Source organism: Myotis davidii, unplaced genomic scaffold, assembly GCF_000327345.1.
Source record: "Myotis davidii unplaced genomic scaffold, ASM32734v1 scaffold289, whole genome shotgun sequence".
Lineage (NCBI taxonomy): Eukaryota > Metazoa > Chordata > Mammalia > Chiroptera > Vespertilionidae > Myotis > Myotis davidii.
This window is the reverse complement of record NW_006299717.1, coordinates 2,450,031-2,461,019: the sequence shown is the minus strand read 5'-3', so window position 1 is coordinate 2,461,019 and position 10,989 is coordinate 2,450,031. Positions and strand designations below refer to the sequence as shown.

The 10,989-nt window shown below is 52.4% G+C and overlaps 1 protein-coding gene across 1 annotated transcript in view; it reads right to left on the bottom strand.

Annotated features, from left to right (window-relative positions):
- The window catches only part of MDGA1 (MAM domain containing glycosylphosphatidylinositol anchor 1), a 53,689-nt gene that overhangs the window by 14,113 nt on the left and 28,587 nt on the right, over positions 1-10,989 (bottom strand). Inside the window, exons 2-7 of the mRNA XM_015571872.1 lie at positions 10,579-10,718; positions 6,498-6,672; positions 4,557-4,753; positions 2,940-3,072; positions 2,417-2,686; positions 62-391 (exon numbers count right to left, since the gene is read on the bottom strand). Coding sequence (XP_015427358.1) covers positions 62-391; positions 2,417-2,686; positions 2,940-3,072; positions 4,557-4,753; positions 6,498-6,672; positions 10,579-10,718 — 1,245 coding nt within the window. The remainder of the gene's footprint in view (positions 1-61; positions 392-2,416; positions 2,687-2,939; positions 3,073-4,556; positions 4,754-6,497; positions 6,673-10,578; positions 10,719-10,989) is intronic.

The window sequence follows — 10,989 nt, the reverse complement described above, 5'->3', positions numbered from 1 at the left end:
CTCTCCCCTCGGTGGGCCTCTCCAGCTCCCTCACACCTCCCCGCTGCCCCTCCACGCCCACCTGTCTCAGAGGAGATGTTGACTTCAACGCTCAGGTCGGGTACAGGTGCTCCTGGGAAGGAAGCCACACACAGGTAGGTGCCATAGTCGCTGAAGTGCAGGTCAATGAGCTCGAGGCTGCTTGTGACCGCAGGCAGCTCAGGGTCGTTCCGGGTCACCAGCAGCCGCTTGGACATGCGTGCCGGCTTCCCGTTCTTGAACCACTGATAGGCCACCTTCTCCTGGGGCACCGCGTCCACGTGGCACGAGAGCTTCAGGTCCTGGCCCAGCTGTATGTTCTCACTCTCTTTGATCACGTCTGGGGTGATCTGGAATGTGGCGTTCTTCATGGCTGCAGGTGGGTGGGGAGGGCAGGTTGGCTGGGGCTGGCCCAAAGCCAGGGTCATGTCCCACCCCTGCCCAGACCCAGCTCCTCCCCTCATAGTGGCCCTCCTGCAGGCTGGGAGCTACACCCTCCCACCACCGCCACCGCCACCAGAAACCATCCTTTTGCTTGGAAATTGTTCTGCTTGTTCAGATGTGTTTTTAAGAGTTTAAAAAAGCTCGCTGCAGAGAAGTGGGTTTAGTGATCATTAGAGTCACTGTTACTGAACACACACTTGGTGAGAGGCATTGTTCCACACACTTTACACAGGTTGAACTCATTTAACTCATCCCACGGTCTGTGAGGGAGGCACTTCATCATCCCTGTTTTACAAGGAGCGAACCGACGCTCAGATAGTTTAATTCTGAGCCTGTGCTCATAACCACTACGCTACTTTATTTGTATTCTTGTTTTAAACCTTGAATGGACAAAATACAAATTCTGTAAGGATGCAACAGAATGTAATAGTGGTTCTATCTAGACAGTGGGACTGAGGGAAACTGAGGGGAAATTTTAATCTGTACGTTTCACTCTTTGGTGCTATTTAACTCTTTCCAGCAAATTATTGTGATTGTTATAGTAAGAGCCCAATACAATAATTTTACATGCAATTACATGAAAGCTCAGAGTTTATAAAGTAAAGGGCCTGGCCTCTTTTAAAATCTAAATATTGCTTAATGTGATGCAAGAGTTAGACATGACTCTTAATAGTGGATGCTAATTGGACAGGACACTGATACCACAGCCACTGGTATCCTTTGCTGAGTTGGGCAAAGCAAGCTGTATGTCCCCAAGGAAGTGACCAGAAGAGCCTGGCCAGGAAGTCATTGTTTGATTCTCACTCAGAGAATACACCTGGGTTGTGGGCTCGATAACCAGTGTGGGGCGTGCAGGAGGTAGCCGATCAATGATTCTCTCTCATCATTGATGTTTCTCTCTCTCTCCCCCTCTCCCTTCCTCTCTGAAATCAATACAAATATATTTTTTTAAAAAGAAGTGACCGTAAGTATTGGATGTAAATTGAGACCTCATCAACTCAGGTTTTAAAGGCCAAATGAAAACAGGTGGAGAATCTTCTGATGGGAAAAGTACCATCAAAGCAGAAAACAGCCATCAGATAGTCACAGTCTTGCTGTTTTCTTTCTTGCTCTGATTAAGTAAAAAGTAACAGAGGGTTAACTTCTTCTTATGAGGAGAGTCCGAGAGTGGTCGGTGAAAGATCAACAACAAAAAGTGTTTGTTTCTTCAGAAGACTCTGAGTCAAATTTGGCAGAAGCTATATTTTACTTTTAAGTGCTAAAGAGCTGGTAACAGCTGTGTCTTTTTAAAAAACGTAAAATAAACAAACAAATAGCCTAAAGCTACACAAGAAGAATTTAAAGTTTTCCCCTTGAAGCAGAGTAGCAAAATCAAGATCATATCAAGCAGCTAATGCTAACTACTGAGGCTGAGGGTTAGTAAGGAACATGTTTGTACTTCTTTAGATCATACTCCAAGTTTTGTATCATTTTTACATTTAATAAGTATCTTCAGACTCACTGAAATGCTTTGCTAGCAAATATTTACACATGAGGTATGTGGAAATGTGTTATTTTCACTTTAACTCAGTGAATCACGTGGAAACCAGTGTACAAAAAGAAAACCAGGGAATTTCTCCTAAAGACTGGAAGTCCATACTTAGCTTTTTGCAACCTGTTTCCCAATCTTAAAAAAAAAATGTAGGTAATCAATACCAGTCCTCCCTACCTCTTGGATTGTTGAGTTTATATTTGGAAATGTAGGATTGTAAATTGTAAAATAAAACTTTACAACAAATTTAATCCTGCCATCTGCAGGGAAATAAAAGTGCCTGGAACATGCCTTCTCAGCATATATCACCTACCAAGAGGAAGCAGACAGGCCCCTCCTCCACTTCATCGGTCGTTTCTGGAGGACAGGGACCCTGTCTGCCTCTGAGTCCCCCCCCACACACACCCCTCCGGAGCCACGTACATCGCACCAGCAGGTTGACGGTCTTCTTGGCGGGGTTGCCCACATTGTTGGTGGCTGTGCAGTTGTAGTAGCCAGAGTCCAGGGCCTGCACTGAAGGGATGCTGAGGATGCCACCCTGGGCCAGAGCCCCCAAGGGCAGCGGGCCCGGCCCATGGGACCACTGCAGCTGGGGTAGGGGATCGCCGCCTGTCAGCAGACACTGGACCGTCACATTCTCCCCAGGGTTCACCACCAGCGTTTCATTCACAGACAGCTTCAGGGCTGGTGGTGCTGAGAGGACAAGGAGGTGGGGTCTTAGTGGGGTGGGAGGCAGGGCTGAATGTGGGGATATAGGAGCTAGGAAAACCATGGGGTTGGGGAAGGATGGGGAGAAGAAAGAAAGGGGAGAAGGCAGGGAGCAGGCAGAGGGGAGCAGGGATGCACTGGTGGTGATGTGCCTAGAGTCCTGTATGGGGGGGGCACTGTCTCCTGGGTGGGCAGTCAGCTCAGGTGGGCAAGGATATGGGTGGGGGAGTGCCTGTACCCGTGGTGTTGGTGAGCCGGAAAGTGATGGCCTTGTCCGGGATGCCACACACGTTGCGTACAGACACCTGGCAGGTGTAGCTGGCGTAATCCTGGGGCCGAAGGTTCTTCAGCTTCAGGACCTTGGTCTCCCCCTGGGCAGCAGTGGACCACTGGTGTGAGGGGTCTGCTCGGGCCTCCAGGGGTCCCTCACACATTGTCCAGCACCAGGGGCCGAAGTAAATGCCTATCTTCCCCCATCTCCACACCATTTATCCCCAGGGAGCCTGAGTCTGGGGGGATGCTGCCCTCCCCAAACCTTGGGTTTCTCTGGGGCTGAGACTGCCCTGGCCAGGAACCGGCCTCAGTTTCTCCACTTTGGAAGATGGAGGGGTAGGGAGGGAACCCTGCTCTCACGAATACGGAGCTAATCCCATAGGCCAAGGCCACATGTGGCACTCTGGCAGCCACCTCTGAAAGCCGCCTTTGAAAGCCCTCCCTGGTAGGAATGCTTCATCACCATTTCTTGGGACCCTAGGGGGCCTATGGGAAGTGGAGTCATCTCTCTGCCCCCAACTCCTGCTGCGTCTGCCCAGGGGGTCCCAATACTCCCACAGCCAGCAACGGGCGGGGTGACTCGCCTCCCTCTAGGGCAGCGGTTCTCAACCTTCCTCATGCCGCGACCCTTTAACACATTTCGTACCGCTCAGGAGTTTTCTCTTGTTTCACGCGCCATCTGTTAAGGACCGCTCACAAGTGTTCTCGTTTTTCATGCCCATGGAAAAAGGAGCGAATCTAGATACTTATGTAAATTTTGTTTGGTCCCTCTTCATAGAGGAAAATGTTTTACGCAGTACCATACGTTAAAAAAGTACTAGGAACTTTAGTTGTTTAATTGTTTTTGTAAATAAAAATGTTATAATTATTGAAAAACAACACCTAAAGTGCATGATGGCCCTAACCGGTTTGGCTCAGTGGATAGAGCGTCGGCCTGCGGACTCAAAGGTCCCAGGTTCGATTCCAGTCAAGGGCATGTACTTTGGTTGCAGGCACATCCCCAGTAGGGGGTGTGCAGGAGGCAGCTGATCAATGTTTCTCTCTCATCGATGTTTCTAACGCTCTATCCCTCTCCCTTCCTCTCTGTAAAAAATCAAGAAAATATATTAAAAAATAATAATAAAGTGCATTATGATGATTTAATACAGTTCCTCATGTTGTAGTGACCCCCAATTTCATTGTTACAAATTGAACATAATTAAAGCATAGTGATTAATCACAGAAACAACATGTAATTATATATGTGTTTCCCGATGGTCTTAGGTGACTCCTGTGAAAGGGTCGTTAGACCCCCCAAAGGGGTCGTGACCCACAGGTTGAGAACCGCTGCTCTAGGGGGTGTCTTTCCTAACTGGCAATGTTCCAGAAGGACTTGTTGCCCTGAGGACGCTCCTGTCCCCATCACTGTTCCCTGAGTCTCATCTGCCCCAGTGTCTGATGTCAGATCATGCTGCTTCAGCCAGGGCAGTCCCAAGACCTGCAGACGGCAAGGCCTTAGCCCCCGTGTCCCCTCCCTGGTTGGTGCAGGAGGAAGTGCAGGGTGAGCCACGAGGAGACCGGGCCAGCTACTGCCCATCCTGACCTGGGTGTAGAGGGGCTCATAGATGTCCACGCCGTTGTCCTGGCTGTGGGACAGGGTGTCGGAGCCGCGCTTCCAGATGAAGCGGGCCGGCGGGTTGGAGTTGACGGTGCAGCGCAGGAACACGGTCTTCTCCTGGTAGAAGTTGCCCCGGACGTCGCTCACTGTCTGGTGCACCGTCAGCACCGGCTCGTCCAGGTCTGCAAGGGCACAGCCCCAGGGGAGTCAGGACTGGGTGAGCCCTAGGTGGGGGGCTTGGGCTCCTGACAGCCCTCGGGGAAAGCTGAGCCACCCTCACGGGTGCTTCCAGATGCGCTCCCAGCCCTGCAAGCTTGACCAACCTTGAGGATCAGGGGGCTGGACCTGATGACTCCCCAGCTGTCCCTCCCTCCCCAGGGACCGGCACGGGGGTTGTCTATCTTCACCCTCCCAGCATGGGATGGAGGAAGCAGATGCAGCCTGGAAGTGAGGAAACCTGGTTCAAATCCCAGGCTAGCTATTAATTTGTAGTGAGACCTGCCTAAGCCCCTCCCTGCCAGTTTCCTCAGGAGTAAATTGGACCAGATTGGCGGTTCTTGCCCCTGTTTGCACAATAGAACCACATGGAGATTTCCTTTTTAATACCGATGCCTGGAAGAGCTCATTAACGGTGTCAGAAATCAGAAGAGTGATTGCTTCTAAGAAGATTACTGACAGCAGGGGGTATGAGGGAACTTTCTAGGTCCTGGAGGTTCTCTTGAACTGGTGGTGTTTGCACAGGCACATACACATGTAAGAATTCATTAAGTTGTACATTTGTGACTAGTGCACTCTATCGCATGTAGGTTAATCCTCAATTAAGAAAAAACAAACCCAATGTTGGGGCCCCACCCCCAGTCAATTACATCAGAATCTCTGAAAGCAGGACCCAGACATCAGTATTTTTTAAAAGGATCCCCCCCCCCGACCCCCACCAGGAATTCTAATGTGCAACCAGGATTGTGAACCAAAGGCATCATCACTCCACATGCACACGTCCTTCAGTGGATGTTCCAACAGCCCCACATTCTGCCCTCCTTCCACGGTCCACTGAGATAAAGACCATTACCAAGGCCACGGGCAGAGGTGGGGCAGTGATGAAGTCCAGGGCATGCCTGCCAGCCCCTTCCAACACCAATAACTTGAGAAATGACCCTCAGTCCCAGAGTTTGGCAGGCCCCTGGGTGGCTGATGGGGGACAGAAGGGAGGACCTGGGGTTCCATTGCTCACCACTCTATGGGGCTCCACTGGGGGAGTGTGAGGTGTCTTTAATGGGTAAGTTCATTGTAGACATTAAGATTGTATAAGCCAGGCCCTTGGGCCTGGCCCCACAGGTGCTGGGTACCTGGGTCAGCCTGGATAGGCACAGAGGCGGGTGGCAAGCAGGGAGCTAGCCTCTTGGGATTAAGGGAATATCCATGGGACAGGTAGGGACTGCCTCCCATCCAAGCAGCAAGGACTGACGGGTGCTTGCACCTGCACGTGGTGGGGTAAGGAAGTTTCAGAGCTGCCCTGGGACAAAAACAGGGGCATGAGGTATGGGGGAAGGGCACTGGACCATAATGAAGAGACCCATGCCCCTGAACAAGTCATGAGCCCTTGCTACCTCCATTTCTTCATCTGTGGAATGGGTATAATCCAACCTGTCTTGCCCTCTGGCAGGGATGTTTCGAGATTCATAAGGGATTAGGGACGGGAAAGTGTGAGTGGCATAGGGTAGTACACATCGGAGGAACCGCAGAGATGCAGCAGCGATTTCCCTCTCCAGCATGGACGAGAGGAAATGTCTACTGTCCTCCACAGAGGTGTCGGTTCTCTATGGCACTCCACCCCCACTCCTCCTTCCCAGCCTGAGCCCCAGGGGGTCTCCCGAAGCCAGGATGGACAGGGAGGGGCCAGGACAGCCAGGAAGGGCGCCAACTCACACTGCACGTCCACGCGGATGGACTTGATGGCGGGCACGCCCACGCCGTTCTCGGCTTTGCAGTAGTAGCGTCCGCCCTGCGTGCGCGCGATGCGCTCGATGCGCAGGGTCTCATTGAACACGGATGTCTCCTGGAACTTGTCGGACGCGCTCCCCGCAGTCTTGGTCCACCGCACCTGGGCAGGCAGGGAGGGCAGATTCAGACCCCGCAGTGAGGGTGGGGGGCCTCCAGGCTGAACCCTGCAATGTGTCTCCCCTTCACAAGCTTACGTGGCCTAGGAAACCAACCCAAACAGACTTGTGGGAATGCACAGGCAAGATAGGACATGTCAGCCAAGAGCCTGGGGAATCCGGGGTCGGATGGCTAAGGCGTTAAAGAAGGCAGTATGTGCAGTGCTTGGAGCATGGACTTGTGGGCAAGTTACCCAACCTCTCCTGCCTTCCTTTCCTCATTTGTAAAATGGAGACTATTGCACCCTCCTGGGGTCACTGGGGGTATTAAATTAATGTATACTTAGTGCCTGGAAGGCTTCAGATTTCTCATCTGTGCAAGAGGTTTAGGTGGTAGCCAGTGTCCAAGATGGCCTGGAATGACGCCTGCCTCCTGGTATTCACACCTTTCTGTAGTCCCCTCACACTTAGTACCAGGGATGGTCTGTGTGACCAGTAGAACAGGACAGGAGTGATGATGGTACCTCACTTCCAAGATGGGGTTATAAAAGACTGTGATTCCCATCTTGGTGGCTTTCTCGCTCTGGGGAAAGCCAGCTGTCATGTCATGAGCAACCTTATGGAGAGGCCCACAATGAGGGCGGGAAGCCTCGGGTCAGCACCTGGAAGTGGCCTGGAAGGGGATGTGCCAGCCCCAGTCAGTCCTCAAATGACTGCAGCCAGTGAGAGACCCTGAGCCAGCGCCAGCCAACTCAGCCACTCCACGTGCCTATCCCACAGAAACCGTCAGACAATAGTGTTTGCTGTTTTAAGCCCCTCATTTTGGAGCACTTGTTCTGTAGCAATAGATAACCATAACTATTATGTAGCATAACACCCACTTTGCAGGGTCATTGTGATGTTCAGGAATAAAGTATGTAAAGCAGCTAGGTGTGGGGCCTGGTATATATGAGTCACTCAATAAATGGCTATTATTAACAGTGCCTTAGATGATGGGACACTATCAAGGATCACCCAAGAAACTGGAGCTACTGTTGAAAGTAACAGAGGTTTGAGAAAAATGGACCCATTTCAGATGACTAAGTCCTAAGGATCAGAGGATGCGATAGGGACGTTTCCATCTAAAGTTGAGGAGGACTGCTTGTTACTGAGACAGGGCCAGGGCCCTGAGCCTGGTGACTAGGTCAGGCCACAGGTCATGAAAACAAAAAGCTAGGAGAAGTCGGTGAAAGGACAACCTTCTCACGCAGGGAGGGGCCACCGCAGGCCATAACGTTGCTACTCTCATCCATCCCCACGACACACAACCCTACCCTCATGGGCTTAGAGCTTACAGAACCTGGGGAAGGACGCAGGCCGTTTCAGGCAATCCGCACTTAGTCCACAGGGTGCTTTGGAGCAAGAACAAGGCCATGGAAATATGTTTTCCTTTTGTACTTGGCTTGTGCGGTGTTAGCATGATTGTCTAGATGGCGTTTGTTTCCATGCTGCTTAGGACGTGGTTTGCTTTATCCATCCCCGTCTGTGGTGCAGCTTTACGGCTGCCTATGTCCAATATACATGGGTGCACAGGTTCCAACCAGTTTTTATGTTCGTGTCTCAGCTCAGGGTTTCCTCACCACTTGGATAGTGCAAGACAGCGACAGGCTTAGGGTCACGCTCTCTCCTAGGTGACTGTGTGCACCCACATCCTGAAGCAGGGGGTCCGCTCCCGGCTGTGACTCTGGGCTGTGGACAGAGGCCTCTGGTCTCCAGTGATAGGTGGTGCCACTCGTGTCGAGCTTCCAGCATTAGACAGAGTCCAGCTCCAGCTCCCCAGCCATGGACAGCCCTATGGCCTCAACTCATGTCCCCTCCGTGTGCATGAACCCTGCTACCCCTGAGGCCCATGGCCCTCCACGGACCAGGTTCTTCAGCTTCTGCTCACTACCATCGCTATGGATTCCTCTGTATGTTGGCCCCAGAGGTTCCCTCTCTTGACATTTGGAGTGGAGAATGTCCCGCCCACTCAGTCCCCCACACAGGGGGCCATGAGATGGGGCTGCTCCCCTGTGAGACTAGATGCTCCATGACAACAGGACCGTAGCTATATCCTTGTGCCCCATGACAGGGCTTGGCACATGGCAGGGACTCAATAAATATTGGTTGTAATGAAACGAGTGAAAAAGGGAACTGAAGGCATTTCAGGAGAGGTGAGCCACAGTGGTTAAAGCAGGTATGGGCCATGTGTACTGGGCAAGTTCGATTGGAACACAGGGTGTGAGGAGGATGCCAGTGGGAGCTGAGATAGGAAAGGCAGGAGGGGGCCGGATTGTGGGAGGTCTTCAATTCTACCTCCAGGAACCTGAGCTGAGTCTGGTTGCTAACAGGGAGCCATCAAAGGTTTCGGAGCAGGGCAATGATATGATGCAGCCTGCTGGAGGATGAGGATTGGGGTCAGGGTGCAGGAATGGATTGGAGGGGGAGACTTGGGAGAATGGGAGGCCAGTGAGAGTCTACTGCAGGGGACCAAGGAACAGACTGAAGGTCTGACCTAGAGGAGCAATGAGGAATAGAGAGGAGAAGACCCATGCAACGGCATAAAAAGACAGGCCTCAGAGGCCAACTATCTGTGGGGAATGAGATGGGACAGAGTCAAATAGGAGCCCAGGGGGTTGAGCCCAGGTAGCAGGAAAAACAATGACACCTCGGATGGAAATGGAAAGATGAAGGCTTGTACAGACAGCCACAACCACAGATGACTCAGACACAGGGGACACCCACAGATGGCTAGTGCGCCTTAGGGAGAGATGGCTCAGCTGCCGCCCTGGCATCAGGAGAACCATCCCTAATCGTCACACCTGACACAACACCAGCCTGAAGGCTGGCAGCACCGCTTTCACCTCTAAACAAACTTCAGAGAAGGAGCAAGCAGCAGGCATAGCGTCGGGCCCGAAGTCCTTGGGGGTTTCCCTGGCCATCTGCTCGTCTCAAGGCCCAACCTACTAAAGCCATCCCTGTGCCTAAAATTGTCCTGAAAAAGGACATTTGATTTCACATTTCACTCTCCTTCTAGGATCCAATCGAAACCTCTTCTGCTCCTCTTAAAGGTCACAGCAGCTCACCGGCAAATTGCATCCTCCCTCCAGCCCACCACCTCCTGCCTCCTCCCAGTGGCTCTCGGCGATAACCAGCCTCGGCTTCCTGTCTGAATCATTCTGTTGGTCTGGGACAAGATTCACCTGGCATTTCCAGATTCTCAGCATCTGTTGCTTTCTAATTGCTTTGAGTCTTTCAATCTCCAGAGTGTAGGGCTTGTCTAGCAGAAGCCTCCAAAAGTAGAGATTGTATTAAATGTTGCTGGTAATTCCTGGAGTCCCCATCCAAAGACGGATGCCCTTGGAGGAAGTGTGCCAACCTACAGAGAACACTGGTTCTGGATTCAAATTCTGCGTCCACCTTCACCAGAGCTGTGTGGCCTTAGGAGTTTACCTAACCTCCCTGAACCTCAATCTCCAAATATGAGCCCAGGGATTGAGCCTAAGTAGCAGGGAAAACAATGGTTGTGATGAGCCAACGAGAAAACACTGGAGAAAGCACCTACCTTAGCGCTTGGCACACGGCCTCTAACCGGGGCTAAAGCTGCATCTGAGGATGTGTCCGCTCACAGACATGAGGGATGGAGTGGAACCGAATACCTGACACTCAGTGTTTCCCCTTGGCCATCGATGTTTCCAGGCGAATAAGCCCGCAGCCTCCAGCCCTCCCCACAGAGAGTTCATTTTCCAGCTACTTCCCCAGCCCCATCTCCTGTCTTCCGTGTATTTGCCACTATCGCCCCTAGTCCCCAACCCCTGCTTCGGCTTCTCAAGCTGTGATCCCAGAGTGGGGGTGGGAGGGAGGAGGGGCTGCGCGGGCGGGATGGGGCCTACCTGGGGCCGGGGGTGCCCGGTGACGAGGCACTGCAGCACCAGGGTGTCGCCCTCCCGGATGGTGTAGACGCGCTCGCTAATGTTGTCCTCTTTCACCACACACGCCTGGCCTGCGTGGACGATCTGGGCCTGGGCTGGAGCTGACAGAGCGGGGAGGTTAGACAAGAGGCGAGAAGGGGTCTGAGACTCCCTCCCGAGCATGTCTGAGGGAGGGGTCAGCCCAGACCTTCCCAGGTCATTCGTTGGAGGCCTGGCCCCATGGAGCTCAGAAAGAATCCTCCCAGAGCCCGCAGGCCAGAACCAGAGAGGCAGGGAGCTCAAGGGCACTTCCTCCCCATCCTACGCCCTTGCAGGAGACCTGTGCTCTCCAGTGAGCTGGTGGGGGGATGAGGCGGAGGGGCTTTGTAATTA